This window comes from Ranitomeya imitator, chromosome 6 (genome assembly GCF_032444005.1).
Source record: "Ranitomeya imitator isolate aRanImi1 chromosome 6, aRanImi1.pri, whole genome shotgun sequence".
NCBI classification, from domain to species: domain Eukaryota; kingdom Metazoa; phylum Chordata; class Amphibia; order Anura; family Dendrobatidae; genus Ranitomeya; species Ranitomeya imitator.
Window position 1 is genome coordinate 39,722,632 of NC_091287.1, and position 23,552 is coordinate 39,746,183.

The 23,552-nt window shown below is 48.2% G+C and overlaps 1 protein-coding gene across 1 annotated transcript; it reads left to right on the plus strand.

Annotated features, from left to right (window-relative positions):
• Positions 1-157: 157 nt before the first annotated feature.
• On the plus strand, positions 158-23,552 carry ARL5B (ARF like GTPase 5B). The gene is made up of 6 exons (XM_069729528.1): positions 158-399; positions 10,400-10,460; positions 11,854-12,001; positions 14,770-14,853; positions 17,376-17,527; positions 18,854-23,552. Exons 1-6 carry the CDS (start codon positions 354-356, stop codon positions 18,900-18,902), a joined length of 540 nt encoding a protein of 179 aa, XP_069585629.1. The 5' UTR covers positions 158-353; the 3' UTR covers positions 18,903-23,552.

Genomic DNA, 23,552 nt, shown 5'->3' on the forward strand with positions numbered 1-23,552 from the left:
TACAATTTAGAACAACCAATCATCGATCAGCTTGAATCAGCACGTTCCTATTTTGCCAATGTAGGATTGGATGAAAATATTCATGGGCGTGTTAGATTTATCCAATGTGGTGTGATGCCGAAGGCGTGGCTTACTGCCAGAAAGGCCTTGGAACGTCAGGCGTCTGGTGACGTGAGCCGCGCGCGCAGCTGCAGTGTACAGCCAGCTGTTGAGCGGTGCCTGTGGGAGAGGGTTTAGTTGTTCCCTCGGGTGAGGGCGGATGGAGTCTGCGGCCTGACACACGGGCACTGCTCGTACCGGACAACACGCGCCTCCTATGTGACTGGTGCGGCCGGGCTGTGGCCTCTGTCATCATGGGCCTCATCTTCGCGAAGCTGTGGAACTTCTTCTGCAACCAAGGCAAGTGCCTGCCAGCTGCACACAAAGAGCCGTCCCCGTGCATCATCCCTCCCTGCCGGCGTCCCCGTGCATCATCCCTCCCTCCCCGCCGGCGTCCCCGTGCATCATCCCTCCCTGCCGGCGTCCCCGTGCATCATCCCTCCCTGCCGGCGTCCCCGTGCATCATCCCTCCCTGCCGGCGTCCCCGTGCATCATCCCTCCCTGCCGGGGATATCATCCCTCCCTGCCGGCGTCCCCGTGCATCATCCCTCCCTGCCGGGGATATCATCCCTCCCTGCCGGCGTCCCCGTGCATCATCCCTCCCTCCCCGCCGGCGTCCCCGTGCATCATCCCTCCCTGCCGGCGTCCCCGTGCATCATCCCTCCCTGCCGGCGTCCCCGTGCATCATCCCTCCCTGCCGGCGTCCCCGTGCATCATCCCTCCCTGCCGGGGATATCATCCCTCCCTGCCGGCGTCCCCGTGCATCATCCCTCCCTGCCGGCGTCCCCGTGCATCATCCCTCCCTGCCGGGGATATCATCCCTCCCTGCCGGCGTCCCCGTGCATCATCCCTCCCTCCCTGCCGGGGATATCATCCCTCCCTGCCGGGGATATCATCCCTCCCTGCCGGGGATATCATCCCTCCCTGCCGGGGATATCATCCCTCCCTGCCGGGGATATCATCCCTCCCTGCCGGGGATATCATCCCTCCCTGCCGGGGATATCATCCCTCCCTGCCGGGGATATCATCCCTCCCTCCCCGCCGGCGTCCCCGTGCATGATCCCTCCCTCCCTGCCGGGGATATCATCCCTCCCTCCCTGCCGGGGATATCATCCCTCCCTCCCTGCCGGGGATATCATCCCTCCCTCCCTGCCGGGGATATCATCCCTCCCTCCCTGCCGGGGATATCATCCCTCCCTCCCTGCCGGGGATATCATCCCTCCCTCCCTGCCGGGGATATCATCCCTCCCTCCCTGCCGGCGTCCCCGTGCATGATCCCTCCCTGCCGGCGTCCCCGTGCATGATCCCTCCCTCCCTGCCGGCGTCCCCGTGCATCATCCCTCCCTGCCGGGGATATCATCCCTCCCTGCCGGCGTCCCCGTGCATCATCCCTCCCTCCCTGCCGGCGTCCCCGTGCATCATCCCTCCCTGCCGGCGTCCCCGTGCATGATCCCTCCCTCCCTGCCGGCGTCCCCGTGCATCATCCCTCCCCTCCGGCGTCCCCGTGTATCCTCCCTCCCTCCCCGCCGGCGTCCCCGTGCATGATCCCTCCCTCCCTGCCGGGGATATCATCCCTCCCTGCCGGGGATATCATCCCTCCCTGCCGGGGATATCATCCCTCCCTGCCGGGGATATCATCCCTCCCTGCCGGGGATATCATCCCTCCCTGCCGGGGATATCATCCCTCCCTCCCCGGGATATCATCCCTCCCTCCCCGCCGGCGTCCCCGTGCATGATCCCTCCCTCCCCGCCGGCGTCCCCGTGCATGATCCCTCCCTCCCTGCCGGGAATATCATCCCTCCCTCCCTGCCGGGGATATCATCATAGCTGGCAACTTCTTGCTACCAGACTACCTCCTTTTCAATAGCATATCTTCTGAAAATGGAGTGAGAAAGTATCTACAATCTGAGAGGGCAGAGAAAATGGACTGTAGAAAAGGAATGAGCACATGCAAAGTGATTGCAGGATAGAATCTGTGCTGCTACATAAAAGCAAGTGAAGATGGCAGCACCCTGGTTACACACAGACCTCACTCCAGCCTGTATTACTGGTAGAGACACTCCCACAAGGGAACATCTAAACCTTGGATAAGGCGGTAACTTTCATATCTGGGGTGTGAAAACAAATGATTGCAGACTGAAAGTTAATGGTTACATTTACTTAATGGCAACATATGTAAAGGCTTTCTTTTTTTCCCCATGTCAAAGGTGTGTGTGGTCTTTTAAGTGCTGCTCTTTCTTCACCTTCTGTCTGTATACTGCAGCGTAGAGATGGGCGGTTAATATTTCTCTATCGCCTTTCATTGGGGGACACAGGAACCATGGGTGTATGCTGCTGCCACTAGGAGGCTGACACTATGCAAATAAAAAGTTAGCTCCTCCTCTGCAGTGTACACCCCACCGACAGGAAGTAGGATGTTCAGTTTAGCTTAGTGTCAGTAGGAGGTGGACACGGGTCTTTCATTAGACCCTTATCTACCTCAATGTGCGTCGTTTCCCTTCAGGTTTTTCCGGAGGGATACAGGGTGAACAGTCACACCTGTAGTCCCACTATGCGGACTATGAGTACGGCGTGTACTGCCACCCCGTATCCTCATAGATTCCTCTCCAGGACCAAGATCCTAGCACACAAGCGTGCTCAGAAGTCCGGTCCTGGCTCCGTCCCCCACCCACTCGCCCACCAGAGCCTGTCGGTCAGAGGAGACGAGGACGTCCATCAGCTCCGTGGACGTCTCATTCCTTCCAGGTTAGTACCGGCGGGGGATCTTTAGGTGAGTATTTTCCCGCCCCACCCTGTGGCTTCCCTGGATCCCAGAGAAGAAAAAAAAAAAAATCCTATTTAGGGGGGTTTTCTGATGCGAATCGCATCTCTTTTCAGCCGCGCCACTTCCGTGGATGCTGCCTCCCTGTTCCGACGCGGCTGCCTTTACGGACCACCGCGCCGCTTCTTGTCCAGGCACGCTATCTGCGTGGCCTTGCTCAGGGGGGGGACATTTCCACCTCGGGTCCTGCAGGCTTCCCAGCCCCAGCTTCAGCGCGGTGGCTTCGGCCCTCAGTGGCTCCCCTGCTCCGGCCGCTGTTTGCGGCCGTTCATTTCTTTTCTGCGTGGTGGCTTTGCCAGCCGTCGCATCGCTCTGGCCGCTGTATGCGGCCGTTCTTTTCAGCGCGGCGGCTTCCCAGCCGCCACATCACTTCGGCCCTCTATGGCTTCCCTGCTCCGGCCGCTGTATGCGGCCGTTCATTTCTATTCAGCGCGGCGGCTTTGCCGATCCCAGCCGATCCGCCCCAGAGTGATACCCATCCCAGGCTGGGCCTCCTCTCTGTCTCAATCGGTGGCCAATTTAACAGGGGTGTCTCAAACCCTGGTTTCCGTGCTGGATCGGTTACCCCTGCAGACCCCCGCAGTAGCCACCGGGTCGCAGGAAGCTCCGTCCAAGCCTTCCAAGGCTAGCTGCAAAAGGTCCAGACAGGAACGCCGGTCTGAGTCCTCTTCTCGCTCCATCTCGCCACTCGGTCCTCCTCTGCGGTCGGCGTCCTCCCGATCCTCATCCGCTGAGTCAGGCGAGGCTTCTCTGATGCGCCTTCGGAGGATAATTTGGGGCCGGATTCGAACCAAATCGCTAACATGAGGGATATGGTTCAAAGCCTCATTGGAGCGACCAATCAGACCTGTGGCATCGAAGATTCCTCTACGAAACCCGCAGATCAGGCGGTTTCGTTTAGACGGTCTAAACTACCTCCCAAGGTATTTGCTCCTCATCCTGAATTTGAGGAGCTTCTGGCCAGAGAGAGCGAATTCGACCAGACGTTCTCAAAGAGACAAGCAAGACGCTCATATCTCTTTCCTCCGGATCTCATTGCCAACCGGAATGAGAGGCGTTAGAGAACTACCTCTCCCCCTGTGGATCCGTCGGCCGCTAGACTTGCCGCCAACACAGTCCTTACGCTGTCCGGTGGGCGGCTCTGAAAGATTCCATCGATAGGATCATGGAATCCTTCGTGAAGTCGGCCTTCGAAACTGCCGCATCATCCCAATGCCCGGCTTTGGCTTCCTCATGGGTTTCGAAGTCTGTATCTGAGGGGCTAAACAACTCCGTTGGGGCATTCAAGCTGGAGCTCCGTCAGGCCGGCTGGCAGAACTTGCCACCCAGATTACTCATGCCGGGGAATAATTTGTTCCCGGGACGTCGCGTCTTCTGCCGCACGGGCGCCCAGTAATGTCGTTGCCAGCTGTCGCACTGCTTGACTCAAGAGTCATCGAAGAAGTCCCTCACTAGCCTGCCTTTTCAAGGTTCACGTCCTTTCGGTTCCAAGCTGGACCAAATTATTAAGGACGCCACTGGGGGCACCAGTCCCCTTCTCCAGACCTCACCTACTTCCCCTTAGGTGGCTACTTTGGTCTTTTCGACCTTTCTCGTAGTTTGCGGCATCAGATTCTTCTTCGCAACTGCAGAGGCCACAGGCATGTTAAGAGAAGAAGGTTTTCTTCGGCTCACTCTTCCCTGGCGTGCCCGCTACTCCTAAGGTGGATTCTCCAGGTCCAGGACTGGAAGTTCCACCTAGGCATGACCCACGACTAGACCCCAGCCCGTTTCTCAGACTGGGCAACCGTCTCCTGTTCCTCAGGGACGTCTGGGTCTCCTCAGCAGAGGTCGCATGGGCCAGGGCACCTGTTCCCTCTAGACACAAAATCTTCTTTTCACGGTCCTGGGATCGTTTTCTTCAAATCCCAACCTACGAGAGACCCCGCTCTAGTCCCGGGTTTTCTTTACTGCCATTGTTTCCCTCCTTAAATCCGGAGTAATCGTTCCCGTCCCAGAACAGGAACGGTTCACAGGCTTCTCTTCGAATCCTTTTGTACTGACAGAGAACGACAAGGGTCGTCCCAGTCCGGATCTCAATTTGCTGAACAAGAAGTTTCGTCGGAGACACTTCAGGACGATATCCCCTCGTTCAGTAATCGCTTCCATGGAGGCTCAGGAATTTCGGTTTCAGGCACCCGAAAGTCTATCCATCTTTCCCGACATTCTAACTGTTGCGGGTGGCTCATCAACAGGAAGAAGTTCCGTCTTGTTCAGCGCCTCGTATCTCCGGGCATGTTCTTCGACACTTGTCGGACCAGAGTCTTCCTTCCCGAAGACAAGATATCCCTCCTTTGTCAGGAAGTTCACTTGCTCCAGGGTTCTCGGCTCCCCTCCTTTCCGATGGGCCTTAAAGGCCCTAAGGAGGTTGGTTGCAACATCGGAAGCAATTTTCCCTTCGCCCGTTTCATTCAAGACTTCTTCAGCAGGCTATTCTATCAGGGGACAGGTCTGTCTTCTCCCTGCATCGTCCGATCCGGTTTTCTCCCGGGTCAAATGGTTCCTCGACTGGTGGCCGAGGTCACTTCTCTTATCCCAGAGTAGATCCTTCTCAGCATATCCTTCCTTCCAGTTCCCTGGCAGGTGGTGACGACGGGCGCCAGCCCGCTCGGCGGAGGCGCGGGGCTTTGTCTCCTGTTCTTTCAGGGTTGTTGGTCGGCGCAGGAGTCCTCTTTGCCGATCAATGTTCTCGAGTTCCGGATCATCTTTCCGTCTTGCCTTCACTGGGTAAGGATTCTCAGCAGCCTGCCAATTCGAACCCAGACAGACAATGACACAGCAGTGGCATACGTCTACCACTAGGGGTGTACTCGGCGTTCTCTGGCCTTGGCCGAGATTCCAGGATCCTCCTTTGGACAGAGGCAACGGTCCTGGTGAGCTCCGCAGTGCATGTCCCCGGCGTGGACATTTAGGCCGCCGACTTCCTCAGCTTCGAGGGCCTCGCGGCAGGGGAATGGTACTTCAGGAGGTTTCCCGTCAGATTGCTCTTCGATGGGGGACTCCAGAGGTGGACCTCATGGCGTCCCGATTGAACAGGAGGTCCCTCGGGTCGGCCCAGGGTCCCGTGATCCTCTCACAGTGGTGTTGACATTTTGGCCATTCCTTGGTCGCAGTTCCTGCTCCCCTATCGGTTCCCACCCCTTCCCTTGCTTTCCAAACTGTCGAAAAAGATCAAGGCGGGATGGGTGCCGGTCATTCTGATCGTCCCGGATTGACCCTGGAGGTCTTGGTTTGCAGACATAGTCTATCTTCTCGCGGACACCCCTGGTGCCTTCCAAACGGACCCCGATCTGCTGTCTCAGGGTCCGATCTGCCACCCGAATTATCGGTCGCTCAGTTTAATGGCGTGGATGTGGACTCCACTGTGAGTGTACGGCCTTTCGGCCCGGATGAGTCACACTATAATCCAGGCTAGGAAGCCTTCGTCTTCTTCCAGGATCTACTATTGTACCTGGAAGGCTTACTTTGCTGATGCGAGTCCAACTGCTTTTCACCTATGTCCCTTTTCCCTGCCTTCCATTTGGTTTTCCTTCAGGCAGGACTGGATTCGGGCTTCGCTCTCAGTTCTCAAAAGGGCCAGGTTCCTGCGCTCTTCTTCCCTTTTAAGAAGACTTATCTCCTCAGCCACAGGTTAAGACTTTCCTTCAAGGAGTAGTCCACGCTGTCCCTCCGTTCAGGGCCTCTGTGTATTCATGGGATTTAAAGGTTGTGTTGGTTGTTCTTAGGGGTTCTCCCCTTTGAGCCTCTCAGGGAGTTTTCCCTGTCAGTTCTATCTCGGAAGGTGGTTTTTCTCAGGTCCATCTCTTCGATCCGCCGCGTTTTTGAGTTGACGGCCATTTCCTGCCGTCCTCCTTTCTTGATTTTTTTTTCCACCAGGATAAGGTGGTCCCAGGCCTCCGCCTTCCTTCCTTTCTCGAGGTGGTTTTCATCTTTCCACCTCAACGAGGACTTCGTTCTACCTTCCTTTTGTCCAGCTCCGACTCATCCTCTGGAGCGATCGTTGAACAGGCTGGACCTCGTCAGGGCAGTGAGGATCTCCCTGGCTAGCACGGCCGCTTTCCGAAAGATGGATTCTCTTTTCGCCATCCCTGATGGCGTGCGTAGAGGCCTGCCGGCTTCCAAGGCGACGATTGCTCGCTCGATCAGAATGGCAATTTTGGAAGCTTACCGGGTCAAGCACAGGGGGCCCACTCCTGAGATGAAGGCTCACTCTACCCGGGCAGTCGGCGCTTCCAGTGCGGTACGTCACAGGGCTTTCGCAAAGCGGCAACCTGGTCTTCCATCCACACGTTTCGCCGAACTACGGCGGACTTCAGCCTGGGCAGAAGGATCCTGCAGGCGGCAGTGGTGAGTCCTCTGGCCTGATGGAAGTCTGTTTTTTCCCACCCCAGGGACTGCTTTGGGACGTCCCATGGTTCCTGTGTCCCCCAATGAAAGGCGATAGAGAAAACAGGATTTTTGGTTGCTTACCGTAAAATCTGTTTCTCGGAGCCTTCATTGGGGGACACAGCACCCTCCCAAGTTGAACAGCTCTGTTTACTGTCTACGTTTGAGTTCTTTGAACACTCTGAGTGTTTGAAGCTGTTAATCTGTGAAGCGCCATGGATTTTGTTGGCGCTATATAAAGTTTATTATTATTATATTATCCTTCTCTTTTACACGTTGCTTCTCCTACTGCTTTCTCACTAACTGAAGATCCTACTTCCTGTCGGTGAGGTGTACACTGCAGAGGAGGAGCTAACTTTTTTATTTGCATAGTGTCAGCCTCCTAGTGGCAGCAGCATACACCCATGGTTCCTGTGTCCCCCAATGAAGGCTCCGAGAAACAGATTTTACGGTAAGCAACCAAAAATCCTGTTTTCTCCTCCGCATAGACGTCGGTGAGTCTCATCCCTCGAGCTGTTTACACGGGCGAGGCCAGATCCTCCGCACCTGTGATGTGGCGGCTCATGGTAGACGCAGCCTTTCCGATGGTGAGAGACTGGAGCCCAAGGACAGATGGTATCGCCCCTTCTGCAGCAGCGGTGCCCAGTGATTCAGCAGCGCCATCAGTCAGTCGTCTGCTGTTCGACTCGTATTTCATTATTAAAAGGATCATTAGTCTCCACAGCCCCCTTTGTGATCAGGTTCTCTGTGCGCGGAAATTTGTCAGCAGATCCTAATAAAATCAATGAACCGTCAGTGTCCCCATGTAGACATCGGTGAGCAACTGTACTGACTCCAACTCCGTCTTCACAATGAAGATGAAAATATTGTATCCATATCCTATAAGTGACCATTTACCTGTAATAACTACTTGTAGCAAATTGCGGGCTCAGAAATTGCAAGATAGGTCTTCTTTCTTTTTTTTTGTTTTTTTGTTTCCTGCTTGTTGATGGTTTCCAGTCAGCAGTAAATATATATTTAACTAGATGGCAGCCCGATTCTAAAGAATCGGGAGTCTAGAATCCATATATACTTTATTTATTCAAATGTAAGAATAATACAATTAATAAATAATAGTAAGAAAGAACAAAAATAATAGGCAGTATATGGAGAAAACACCAAACAAAAGTTCAAAATTGGTGTGAAAATGTCACTGAACCACTTCACAACTAAATATATATAGTTTTGGTAAATGGTATTATCATTTTTTTGACGAAATTCGGCAGGAGCTTGAAGAGCAACGTCACTGGGCCCGCCTCCACGCAGTAGAAACTTGCTGTGAGGTAAAAATTCAAAAATCACACCAAAATGGCGGGCGGAGTGTGTCACAGTACGGCACGTTTCTGATTGGTTGCCGCCTGCTGCGAGCGACCAATCAGACACTGGACACTGTTGACGTCACTTAGCTCCGGACATTAGCTCCGGACATTAGCTCCGGACATTAGCTCCGGACATTGGCTCCGGACATTAGCTCCGGACAAAGCCACGGAAGTTGGCACAAATTGCAGGAAGTAGTATTCTAGGCAATTATATATTAGACAGTGCACAAAATAAAGTGTCCATAAACCTAATGGAGAAGGCTCTTGGTACTTTTTTGTTTTTTTAATGTTGAGATTTTTTAGTCTCGGGTGACTTTTCAGAATAAGCTGTCCTCTGTGGCCTGTGTATAAGGAATAACAGTATTTTGGACCATTACATGACTTGTATTCATTTCCCAACACTTGTATTCTCTGCAAACTCTTAATTTTCAGTTGTCTCTGAGCTATTGGGTGGATACTAGTACTCACAGAAATGAGGGATTCTTGCTCTCCCCTCTCTACGTAGTACATGTTCAGAATCAGCAGCACTGTAGAGGGAAATGTTTATCGGCGCCGAGCAGTGTAGCGGTGATTGTGGCGCCGAGCAGTGTAGCGGTGGCTGTGTCGCCGAGCAGTGTAGCGGTGGTTGTGTCGCCGAGCAGTGTAGCGGTGGCTCTGTCGCCGAGCAGTGTAGCGGTGACTGTGTCGCCGAGCAGTGTAGCGGTGACTGTGTCGCCGAGCAGTGTAGCGGTGACTGTGTCGCCGAGCAGTGTAGCGGTGACTGTGTCGCCGAGCAGTGTAGCGGTGACTGTGTCGCCGAGCAGTGTAGCGTGACTGTGTCGCCGAGCAGTGTAGCGGTGACTGTGGCGCCGAGCAGTGTAGCGGTGACTGTGGCGCCGAGCAGTGTAGCGTGACTGTGGCGCCGAGCAGTGTAGCGGTGACTGTGGCGCCGAGCAGTGTAGCGGTGACTGTTAATAGGAAGTGATATGCAAAAGGCCACTAATTTCCTGATTCATGGTGGGCACAGTGATATTGATAATTTAATCATTTGTACCTTAAAGGTACAAATTGGAAGAGGAATAATTGGCAAGTTGTCACTTATCTTTTTGGTAGGTGATGACGTTTTATTTTTATTTTTTTTACAATTGTCAGTGACCGTTTCGCCTTGAGAAAGGCTATTTATGCCGAAACGTGCGTCGGAGAGGATGCTCGTGGACTCACTCCTGACCGACTACAGATAATCATACCAATTGATCTCTGTGCAATACTATTCTGGGAGTCAGATGTTGACTCATTAGGCTTTATGGGAGATGTGCAATGTCTGTGATCACATGTTGTAGCGTTGGATATGACCTGTTTAGCCTTTCTTGATAATCCATATAATGTCCTCTGAGTGTAACCCCCTCCTGTTCTCCGTTTGTACCTGGCTATCTAATAAATTATCTTTTGATTACTCTAAATATGTTTGGAATTTTTTGTCGCGGCTTTTTTTCGTTTGGTTATAGTGACCTGTTAATGCACAGTTGTCGGTGCAGAATTTTGTATGTAGTCCTGGATCTTAAGGGTGAATTTGATAACGTCGTCTTTTTAACAATGATGCGCTGTGTATCCCTTGTCGGTAATATCACGACTCCGTGTAAGGGATCAAGTTACTTGTACGCATTTTTTTTTTTTTTGTATATCCTCCCTCCTAACCTGTTAAATGTTCTCATTGCAGAACACAAAGTGATCATTGTGGGACTCGATAATGCTGGAAAAACCACTATTCTCTATCAGTTGTAAGTATTAGTCCTTAGACGCTACATAGTGACCGCTGACTGTGCACGCCCGTGTTATTATGTAATACATATGAAGAGCCGGATCTATAAGGAATGTTTTCTATGAAAACGCCGGAGCGTCCCGTAAGAATTTGCCTATTAGCGAAGATGATTTTGTTTCTTGCAGCCCCCTGTTCCACAAAGCTGCCAGACTGACAGCAGTACCCACCGTATGAATCTGCCGCCCTCGCCCCATGGGGCTCACAATTTAATCTTCCTAACCTTGACACACTGGGATATATTTTGTAGGAAGCGAATAACCCAGCAGTTTGGTTTCTCCAGTTTCCCCCCCACACTCCTAAAACCAAGGGGAACCTAGAAATGTCTCGCCTTATGTGGTCCCGGTTCAGCACAGTTCTCAGCAGTCTCCTCACAGAAAGGATTACAATAATCGATAATTTGGGATCCACTATTCACATATGGTGCACACAGCTCACCTCTCCCCCTCTCTGCAGAACAAGCCCACCACACCCCCCATAGAAGCTATGATTCATCTCCAGACACTAATATCTTGTGGTCCATATTGGCTGCAAATACATGAATGCAGTTAACTTGAAAGATGCTTCACGCTCCCAAAATAATGCACAGAAAATAGAATTAAAAAAAATCTATAGGAGCAATAAGAAAATAAACATTAGAATAAATTGTTCCAGTTCCTGGTTTAATAAAATAATAAAAAAAGCTGGAATTGCATAAAAAAATGTTTGTATAATTCCAGTCTTAAAGTGGTCTCCCCATTACAGCGAAGATTGGGTTTTGGGGAGCGAGCCGGACCGGTGACACATCCACTGATACCCACTGAGGTCATTAGAATAGGACAGGTGTACGATCCCTGCCGATCTCGCACATGACCCAGCAGGTATCAGTAGAGGACGTCAACGAGTCCCCTCGCCCCTTAGGCCGAAGTAAGCCGAGCCGGGATTCCCTCTTACTTCATCACTCTATGGCAGTGTTCCCCAAGTTCGGTCCTCAAGAGCCACCAACGGGTCATGTTTTCAGAATTTCCTTAGCAATGCCCAGGTGAGAACTCCATAATCTAGACAGGCAACAATTCCATCACCTGGGCCATATTAAGGAAATCCTAAAAACACGACCTGTTGGTGGCTCTTGAGGACTGGAGTTGGGGAACACTGCTCTATGGCCTCATTCACACAGCTGATATTCGCATGCATTTTATCATTATGGCCACACCACCCGGTTTGCTGTCTAGTCAACTGTTCCAAATGAACAACAGCGTGAATCCATGTGATACTTTTGGTGCAGGCCATAAAACCCGTGGTCGGCCAGAACTTGGCCTACTAAGGGTAGAATCTGTAGAATGAAGGCATCTTTAGCTTTCACTTCTTTTTTTCAGTTTAATGAATGAAGTGGTTCATACGTCCCCGACCATCGGAAGCAACGTGGAGGAGATCGTGGTCAAGAATACCCACTTTTTGATGTGGGACATCGGAGGTCAGGAATCGCTGCGCTCATCGTGGAACACCTACTATTCCAACACCGAGGTAACCGACGGCCACACGTTCCTGTCCGGCTTTGTCCTCTTAGCTTTTTCATGACTTTAGTTTGTGTTTACACCCACTTAGGAGAGTCTCCGTTTACAGGAAGAGCACAAAGGGCAAGTGTAGGTGCCCAAAAAATGTTCTCACGGGATGTACTGAGAGCACACTCGCAACAAAATAAAGGCTGCCGTTCAGTCACCCGGTCAAGAGAAGTTGGGTTATTACTGACATCGTCTGCAGCTTTGACTCCTGAATGGCAATTGTATAATCGCACAACTAGAGAAAATTGCTATTCAGGAATCTAGGAAATCTTGGTGACCAGGTCTGGTGGAGTCGCAAGAGAGATTGTCCATGTACAGAGCATTTTTGTACACCTTTGGAGTATTCCCGAACATAAACCTCCAACGAGTCCACAGAGCCCATGTCGCCAGCATCTGTGCGCCCATTAGACGCGTGCATGTTTCATTTGCATCTATAAACTTTTTGGTTTTTTTGCTGGGATACCAGATTTTGGGATTTATGAACTTAAAGTGGCCCATTTTTACTTTATTTTATTTTTTTTTCTCTGCTTCAGCGTTCTTTGTGTAGGGAGAGACCCCCCCATAAACATTACATAATGCTGACTTTAACCCCATCAGTTTGGTAAGGGAGTACAGGGAGCGCTCCCATCGTGGCCCAGTTTTCAGGATTGTGATGGTTTATTTTTAAGCATTGTCATTTATAGTAAAAGTGATCAAATAATCGCAGGTTTAAGTCCCTTCTAGTCTAGTCCATTCTAGATGTACTTTTTTTTCATTAATATTATCAGGAAATTATTAATGTCATTCAAAACTGCGACTTGACCCACAAAAAAAAAAAACATTGACGGAAATACAAAAGTTTTGACTTTTGGAAGGAGCAGAGGAAACATACAAATCTTAAGAAATGAGTAGCTGCAGCAGGATGGGGTTATTTAATGGATATTGGACTCTTTGACAAGTGGGTCTCCTCCTCGTTTAGTCCAATAATCCGGAATATTTGATTATCCGCATCAATGGGACCCAATAGATGTCGGGTTGCAGGAATATCAGTTTGTTCTCTCATTACTTTTGCGCTGTCAGAAATCTTTTCCACGAGTTTTCCGAAGTTTCCGACATCTGACCTGTAAACCTTCTCATGGGTGTCATGGGTGATTGCGTTCACGCGTTTTCCGGCTAATCCTCCTGGAGGCCCATCAGCTGATTGATGTGACAGCGCGGGGGGAAAGTGCTGCACCTCCGTGATCTAGAGTCTATGAATAGAGGCGCATTGTGTGCACACTGGATGAGTGTCGCCTTTTGTGTTGCTTCTACAATTGTTTAGCCTCTGAGCAGCACAACTAATGTCAATGCATGGTGGCTCAGTGGTTAGCACTGTATGGTGGCTCAGTGGTTAGCACTATATGGTGGCTCAGTGGTTAGCACTGTATGGTGGCTCAGTGGTTAGCACTGTATGGTGGCTCAGTGGTTAGCACTGTATGGTGGCTCAGTGGTTAGCACTGTATGGTGGCTCAGTGGTTAGCACTGTATGGTGGCTCAGTGGTTAGCACTGTATGGTGGCTCAGTGGTTAGCACTGTATGGTGGCTCAGTGGTTAGCACTGTATGGTGGCTCAGTGGTTAGCACTGTATGGTGGCTCAGTGGTTAGCACTGTATGGTGGCTCAGTGGTTAGCACTGTATGGTGGCTCAGTGGTTAGCACTGTATGGTGGCTCAGTGGTTAGCACTATATGGTGGCTCAGTGGTTAGCACTGTATGGTGGCTCAGTGGTTAGCACTGTGGCTTTGCAGCACTGGAGTCCTGGGTAGAAATCCCACCAAGGTCAACAGCTGCAAGGAGTCTGTATGTTCTTCCCGTGTTCCAGGGGTTTCCTCCGGGTTCTCTGGTTTCCTCCCACATTCTAAAGCCTGATAGGGACTCTAGATTGTAAGCCCCAATGGGGACAGTGATGATAATATCTGTAAAGCGCTGCGGAATTAATGGCGCTAGATAAGTGAGTTAAATAAATAATGTCATCGCTATGCAGTTTAAATTAAGCTTGATAAAAAAAATAATTAAAAATGTGGGTGGTTTCCTATAGGTTCCAGAATTTTGCCTTTCAAGGCCGCAGCTCGAATGCTCCTCCATCCGACTTGAGCTGACCTGTGGATGCGGCAGAGCTGCCCTACGCCGCCATGTCTGGATTTAGGAAAGTAGCTAAAACTGGCGATCAACGGGGATTAAAGCCGTCCGACCCTCAAAGGTCACTTTCTAGAGAGAGATCAGAACTTCAGGGAACATGGCCTCCACTCGCTGCTCTTTTAGCAAAAACTTGCATTACCAGCTCTCGGTTGGCGCTCACCATTCCTTATGCTAGATGCTGACGATGGCGGGTGCGGGCAGCGTCACCGGCATGTAGATAGTGAAGCCATCCATGTCTGATAGGTGAGGACAATCGGCCTACATCTATTGAGACCGTGGTCGCCCCCTGATCAGGGAAATAAAGGGGCCAGCACTCCCCAGCTGTGCACTTTCCCCGCGAACCATCAGGACACATGTGATTCACGGACTGTGCAGGTTGTGCGCCCGTTGACCAGGGTACGTTTTACTGCAGTTTGTCAATTTATTCATAAACTTCCAGGAGGACCAATATTGGACGGCACAATGAAGTGTAACGATGCTACATCATTGGCGTTTACACGTGTCGGGGAGCGGTCAGATCCTCTTCTCTAGAGACAGTTATTGATCTAGAAACTCATCTTCTTGTTTCTCCTTAGTTCATTATCCTGGTTGTCGACAGCACGGACCGAGAGCGACTTTCCATCACAAAGGAGGAACTGTACCGAATGCTCGCTCACGAGGTGGGTCAGACGCACATCCTGCAATGTCGGGTTTACAGCTCTAGTACTTCACTTCTGCATGTTCTAGCTGAAGCGGCTCCTCATCTGGTGACCATGATTTCTCCTCCAGCAGCCGGCGCAGTGTCTGATTGACAGCCGAATATCGGTCAGAGTATGCAGGCAGCCGCTCGCAATCTGTATCTTTTTCAGCTATTTTGTCCGGTCAGACGTCCGGCAGTATCGGATCATTGCCAAAAGAGTTACTGGCTGTTAGAGTGCAAGCCCAGATCCAAAATCTTTCATTCTCTACTCATTACAAATGCCAGACTTTAACACTAGTACTACCGGACTTGTCACCCCCCCCCCCCCCATCCCCGAACTACCGAATGGAGTAATTTTGACTCCTGGCTCGTTTTTGTTTATTTTTAGAGTTTCTTACTCCTGGTATTCCTGTAACTTTAATGTATAGAATGCAAAATAGCAAGAATATCGTCAGGCTTTAGCACAGTTCTTCTAGCCATATGAGCAATTAGAAAAACTGCAGGCCGTATTCTACAGTAATTATATAGCCAACTTGAGCGTTCACTGACGGATGTCCTGTATATGTCAAGCATGTTTGACTTAGAATAAGTATTTTTGCAAAGCCAACATTTATTCTTAACAAGTAAATGAAAACTAAAACAATAGCTTTCAGAGACAAAGATTTGCATAATATAGTAGGGAGTCAAAATGACTCCTTTTGGTAAGTAAAGGTAAATTTTTTTTTAAAAAGGTACCGTACTTTTTTTTTTCTCCAAAATTATTTATTGTCACAATCTTTTTTCGCATCCTAATTGAGTAAAAGTCACCGAGTCTCAAGCTGGAATTCGGAAAAATGTAGTCACAGAAGAGAAATAAAAACCACAAGGAGTCAAAATGACTCCATCGGTAGTTCTACTGTACAGAAGGAAATGCTTTATGGGAATGTTCCCACTTTCAGGATTTGCTGCGGTTTTGACTTGCTTTTTACTTGCGCTGCATCAAAACTGCAGCGGTCAGATGTTCCAGCATAGTGGATGGGATTTCTAGAAATCTGCGGACACTGACATGCGTCGCATCTTTCAGATCCGCAGCGTGTCAACTTCTCTTGCGGATGTGAATCTTCCTTTTAGATATGCAATAATGAGGAAAATCCGCATATGTAAAAAAAACATAAATGCGTGTCCGTTAGTTTGCGTAATAGGTGCGTGAATGGTGCAGACACTGTGCAGCGTCATAACCGCAGCAGAACCTTAATGTGGGAGCTTACCCTAACCCACGTGCATTGTCCGAGCATGACAGATGAATCTATGGGTGCAAACATGGCAGCAAAGTAGTGACGTCTGCGCTGACTTCAGCCCCATTATCTGTCATAGTTTTGGAAAAGTTGTAGTTTATTTGTGCCTGTGAGGCCGGAGTCTTATAATGAATATATGTTGGCCTAGGGAACAGTGCTCACCCTTTACTACCCCCACGATTCAAGACAGCAGAAAATCCGTCACTAACTTTTTCGTGCAAAAATTTCTTTTTTTTTTTTTTTCAAAATTTGCAACTTTGACACCAGAAAAGTGTCAGTAACTCCAATGTTGTTGGGTTTGTTGTGTAATGTCGGAGTGTTGGGGGCTTGAGGCATTTTTCGCAAATACAGCGTAACCTTGGTGCGGATATTTTTGTGCTCATGTTTGCATTTGTAGGGTGAGAATAGCAGCAATGTGACCGATTAACCCAGAATCTCATCTGATGACCGGTTAAACTTCGCTGTGGAAATTGACTTGCCATGTTGAGTTTCACTGTGGATTACCCCCTTAGTAAAAGCCCCCGCAGCAAATCTGCACCAAAATCGTCATGTAATCACACGCAGGTTTTGTTGCATTCCCACGAAAGAATCTTCGTCAGACTTTTCTGGTCCAATGAACGGACATATTGGTTCCTCTGTAATATTTGTAAAATTGCAGGAAAAAAATACCTTGTGGGTTTAGGAAGAGGGTGCGCTTTTTCCCCAGAAATGGCTCCGCACCTGGGCATGGGCCGTGTCTCCTGGTTTTGCAGTTTAGTCTCTTGATGTTGCCGGCGCAGCACAAGGACAAGAGTAGCGCTGATATTTCGCAGAAAAAAAAAATAATCTGACTCTTTTGTTTCATAGAAGCCACAGACTCTGTGACTCTCCTCCAGCATGGCCTTGAGCCGTCCCATGATCTGTCCTTTCAGCCATTGTAAAGGCTTCGTAGAGGTTATTATAGCAGCAATATGATCCCGACTCTCGTGGTCCAGCGCCAGATTACGTCACTTACCCCAGAGCTCGATGAATTGTGTGATTACTGCAGGAAACGTTACACCGCGGAATATCATGACCTAATCCCCCGGAGGCTGGCAGGGGAAGAAATCCGAGTCCCGGGCTGAGAAGCCAGGACAAAGAAAGTCGCCCTAAACGTTTCCCATGTCTATATATTTTTATATTTGCTACTTGTGGAAAATGTGCGTGGCTGCTTGGTAAATATATATCGATGGTGTATGTTTGCTTTTAGGATTTACGGAAGGCGGCAGTTCTTATCTTCGCAAACAAGCAGGATATGAAAGGATGCATGACTGCGGCCGACATCTCCAAATACCTCACCCTTAGCTCTATTAAGGATCATCCGTGGCACATCCAGTCCTGCTGTGCGCTCTCGGGAGAGGGGTACGTATGGTGCATTCATCGGTCGCCCCCAACTAGCTGAAAATAAACCTTCCCGGGCTGCCATATTGCATATTCCAATTGTCTACATGGACCATGCTGCAAAGTGTGTGCGCTTTCTGGCAGCTGAAATGAATGGTTTCTGTAGATAAATGTCTTGTATTTGTCTCTTGCCAGAGAGACCAGCAAGTGACTGGAACACATCCAGAGCCTTATCTAGCCTCTATCTAGGCCTCCAGTCTGCTAATAATGAGATGACTCTGCGTTTAATGGCCGAGTATATACAGTAAAGACCATTTGAAACAAACATGTGGAAAATCCTCAGTGTTTCATCTAGAAAGATCAGACTAATTTCATTCGTGTTCCATTTTTTTTTTTTTTTTTTTTAATTTTTCATTCATATGTCATGCTTTTTTGGGGGGATTTGTGTCAAAATCTATCATGCTGCCCGAACCATGGGAGCATGCACCAGGCTCTGGCTGTATAATTTCATCCAGGTATTTTGGGGGTTTTTTATTTTTTTTTTTACGTGGAATTGCTGCAAGGTTTCAGAGAAAATCATTCATTTTTAAAAGCCGTCCAGAGGCCAAGCAGAAATAGTGACTAGTACAAGTGGTTGCCCGGCCGTCTACCCCCGCGCCCCGGCCGTCTACCCCCGCGCCCCGGCCGTCTACCCCCGCTCCCCGGCCGTCTACCCCGCGCCCCGACACTTGATGACAGGCCTCTCCATACATGTGCGTATAGCGTAGAATCTGTCATTCAAGGGGAGTGGGGCAGGGAGAAGTCTATTTTGGATTAGACACCTGAGTGGCCTGTTTCCTGTCTGGCTTTCCAGTGTGTTTTTTTTTTTTTTTTTCTCTTCTCTAAAATTGAACAGAATTTCTGAAAATAAGTATATGTTCACATATTCCATATTTACAAACCATGAAAAATGCTGCATAAAATACATACGTCATAATGTGCGCACTCTGTGTTTTTTTTTTTTTACTAGCGTTTCACCCGTTCCTTTGGGTGAAAAACGTTGAAACAATGAACCTGCTGCACCTTGGCAGAGCTCCGAATACACGCAGCAGGGACGTACAGCGGCGTGTGCGTGATCTCAGAAATCTCATTGATTACGCCAGTACTGGAAACACTTCATTGTACGCAACCAATATGCAGCGGAAAAAAAAAAAAGCAATGTGTGACCGTACCGTAAAGCATACCTGGCTGACATGATGGTCAGCGGCGGACACATGCTGCCTCACTTGTCTTATATTCCGCAATATACATTTTATTTTCTTTCCTAACTATTTTTCCCCCTCTCTTTTTTTTTTTCTTTCTGTGCAGGTTGTGTCAAGGTCTTGAATGGATGACTTGCCGAACCGGAGTGAGATAACTTGTTCTCGCCCTGAGACGCCGGTTGCTGTTCGGACGGTTTTCTGTACGTTTTTACACTATGACATCTCCATCATTTTATAAGCGGATCGGATCTATCTCTGAGCCTCACTTGAATCAAGTCACGCTGCGTCAGGGACGGTCTGACAACCGCACTACACACAATCTCCGACAACCTATTTTCCAAACGATCATTGTACATCCGGAGCATTAATGCACAAAGCTGCTGCTTTTTTTTTTTTTTATTTCTTTGTATGAAATGGAGAGCGGAGTATAGCGGTTTTTGTTTTTAATACTTCTCTTACATCATTGTGATCGGCAGCTCTGCTACTACTTCTACAGCTGTGGAGTTGGCGTCCTGAAAGGCGACGTTCCTCAGACGTTTGTCACCGTTGGAGAATTCAGGACTTCGAAGGGTCAATAATTGTATATCTGTTACAGCACAAATGTTACTACCTGTTTTTTTTTCGTAGCCAGAAAATACTTGCACAAAATCAAGGGCCGTATGAGGTTTATCTATAACTTGTAAACCTGCTTCTAACTTTTTTGAGTTTTTGCTTGACACTTTTACAAAGGATCAGTGCCGAGATCGCAAGCAATTGCCAGGAAGTTGAATACTCTTGGCTAGTTGCGCATGCGCAATGTCGCTCTGACCAAGATCACTGAGCGCTGCTCTTGAGCCCCTTTGTATCGTCAGTGCCATAAACTTAATACCTCTTTAGATTGGTCGGTAATCTGGGAATGAGCTGTCGTACGAACACTCTATCTGCCCGTGTAAAAGGCCAGCAATCGAGCCACACAGGCTTTAAATCCTCATTCTCGACAGCACATCATCTGCGTGCTGTCGATCTCACGTCCTACAAGCACAGATCGTATAAATGATCGTTCTGTGCGACGTGTTGTTCTTGTATCTAATCGGCAGTCATTTAGTGATCTGGATTAGCAGACGCAAATGCATCCATTTAAAGGGACTACAAAGGCGCAATGGCAACCAGTCGCTCCATTCAGCTCCTGGCTGCAGTCTTGTGACCAGAGGATCCCTCTATTCAGTGGTGGTGATGTGTTCAGAGCGGGACGATGTTTTTTATTGCAGATATTCAAGTTATAGTAATGGAATTCCTCATTAGAGCCCTATCCTAAAACATGTAATTACTGGAACTTTTTTTTTTAATTTTTGTATTTCAGATGAATTTCACTGCCGACGTCTTCATTTACTGCAAGTAAAATCCCTTCAAGGGTTTGTTCCCTTTCAAAAAATAATCCGTCCCTCTTTGCATTTTGTTTTAAAAATAATCTGTCCTTCCCTGGGTCTACCGGCGAGTTTCTGCCGTTGCGACATGTCATCGGCAGCCAATGCCAGACACCGTGACTCTCCACTGGACCCAGGGAAGGTGAGTACAGCACAGTTTTTTGTTTTTTTTTTAACACAAAATACAGTGAGGGACGAATTATATTTGAGAGGATCAACCCCTTTGTTTACTGTGGATATTATGACTTTTTTTTTATTACTGTATACATTTTTTGATATTTTATATCTCCAAGATCATATCCCGATATGTAGTAGATGTAGTCATAATATTATTAGCAATTACCTCCAATTAGAAATGTAGCATAGTTCTTCCAATTCGCGACGTCACTTGCCTCATGTGCAGGGTATTGCAGTAGCTTAGGTATCCATGGTTACGACCACTAACAACTAACTGTCACTATGAGTGGTCGTAATCATGGATACCTAAACTACTGCACATTGGAAAAGAGACATGGCTAATCAGAAGAACTATACTACATTTCTAATTGGAGTTATTTCTTAATATTATTACACCTACTATCAATTTGGGATAGGATCTTGCAGATGGGAATACCCCTTTAATACAGGTGATGTTGTGTTTCATGATGGGAGGAGAGGTCAGGTAATATCAGGGCTGGCCTGCTGCGTACTCGTCGGCATCTTTTATTGGGAATAAAGAGGCATTTAGCGCTTGGTTTGACACCATTGTATCTTTGTTCTCTTTGAAGGAGAGGACGAGGTATAATGGGTCAGGTCAGACTAGATCCAGGATATTACGTCTGCCGCGCTCCAACCGTGGTACGGAAATAAGACGCAACGTTCTCCGTGGTTGTAATGATATTGTCATTCACGGGATTATTTTTAAGTGTTTTTCTTTTCTGCTTGTAAATATATATGACGAAGATAAGGACACAGGTGAAATATAACATTAGGTTGCAGAATAAAAAGGTCAATATTGAGGGCTGTATGTAGAAACCAGGTCCTCCTCTAAAGACTTACTGACCCAACTTATTTAGGTGCTGCGCCGTTTTAGAATTTGGGGAAGCAGGTGTTACATGTACTTCTTCTTTCTCCCTTATGCATTTACGATTTTACATGTGTCCTGCTTAATTTTTGGATAATCTGACCCTCTCGTCTCGCCCGCAGTAACGCCTGGTGCCTCACACACTGTGGATTAAGGTCGGCAGTATCGGGAATACGTGAACGGGGGGCAAACCTACAGTTTGGGGGGGACGGGAACGAGGCTTTTTCTACTCATTTTTCCTTTTGAAAGAACTGAGGCCACGTTCACACTCTCCGTATTTGGTCAATATTTTACATCCGTATTTGTTCCTCTCCTGGTTTTGACTTCCAATCAGGGGAAAAGTATAATAGAAACCCATCACCGCTTCTGTATTTATCACCCACTCCTGGTTTTGGCTACAAATACTGATGTGAAATACTGACCGAATACTGAACGTGTCCTACTTGGTCAAGCTGTCACTAGATTGCTGGCAAATCCGAGCCAGTTGGTCAAGTACCAATCGATACCTCATTTGTATAGCGACCTTCTTAAATACAGGGATGAATCATACACTAATTACAACTCTCCAGATACTTTTTTTTTTTTCTTTTTTGTTAGCCATCAGATGTGACCTTTGCATTAAAAGTTTCCGAATAGAAATTAAGGAAACTGCTTGATTTTTGCCTTGATTTCCAACTTTCTTGTTTTTTCCAAATGTTCTGCTGTAGGGTAATCCGACCCTCTGACTTCTGGAGGTGAGCAGGGTCGGTGGCTTCACGTCCACGCTTTCTGCAGCTCGCGGACAATATTGGAGGGTGCTGCACATCTGTCCAAGTCATCAGATGGAACCGGTACAGGATACTTGCCCCTTTCGCACATCCACGGTGCGTGATACTTGCCCCTCTCGCACGTCTGTTGGCAGATATCAAGTATGACGTCTCGGGCTTAGCTTGATACCCGATGCACAAGTGAGGGGGTCGGATTACTTTTGGAACGTCTTGAGATATTGGCCAACTCTCCAAAAGTTACCTGTAAAGTACATGAGGGGGCTCATGAAATGTACTGCTCATTTCCGTCACTAAGCAAATCCCCCTTTTTTTTTTTTTTTGTCATAATGAATACATGAAGGAGACCGGCTTGAGGAAATAACATGAGTAGACGGCCAGCTCCCATTTTACACTACGGTCTTCTAATAAGTTGGAAAAATTAGGGCTGACGAATCAGAACACATACTTACCATCGTTAATCTATAATAATAAACTAACTTAAACTTTTTTTAAACTAATTTTTGCCAAATCAATGTGGCAAAATACGTTATCGCATTCTTCATAGTGGTAAAGCTTTAATCGGACACTTGTGTCTCATTGGACAGGAAATCCCCATGAGAACCGGTCATGTTGCCCCCATAGACCCAGCATTTATCTCCGCCGTATCTCCTACCATTGCGCTGTTTGGTCAAATGCGTGGCTTATGTCGAGAGTAGGCGCATGGGATATACCAAAGGGACTGGTCAAACTTTAATGTGTTCTCACCAGGTAGAAAAAATCAGTGCCTTCTAATATATGCACCAATGATGACTGTGCAATTAATCTAAAGGGGAAATCCCTGTTTCTGGATGCAGTTAAACAGGGCTTCACCCCAGATCCCCCCCCCCCCCCCCCCCCGGACCTGATACATTTTCTAAAAGTGTACAACCCCCTTTAATGCTGGAATCCTATATGTAGCCAGGTATGGATCTAAAGGGGAAAAGTAAAATCTAAAGGAAAACGTACAATCACTTGCTGCTGAATAAAAATGGCACCAAAAATTTGCCATGTGATCCTAGCTTTAGCCTAATTCAGCATTTTACAGTCCTCTCTTCCGAGCGCTGTGCCAGGGTTTCCTTCTTAATCCCCCCCCCCCCATCCTAAAAAAAATCTAAAAAATGGGACTCGGGTAAAGCCGTTCATTCTATAGGAGCAATTGGAATCGCCCTCATCTGTTTAGGAGACGCAAGCCTAGTCTTGTTGTGTCCACCCAAAAAAGAGAGACCCTAACAGAACGGAGGTCAATGCGACTGTTACTTGTGTTTCAGTAGCTTTAAATTAACAAAAGGTCAATTCTGCGGCATTAGTGTTTTTATTTTGTTGCGTATCACATGAGGTGCTTTATGTTGCCGCTTTCTTTTCACATGAAATGGGCAAACACACACTAGTTTTCTATTCATTTTAAAAATGAGGATGTGACCATAAAGTATTGCATCTTTTGTCAGGTTATGACGATGCTGAATCTTTATATGTCGTTCTTAAAAACAACAATTTTTATTAAGTTTTATTTTCGTTTTTAATTTCCAAATAAATATTTAATGCATTTCAGCAAAA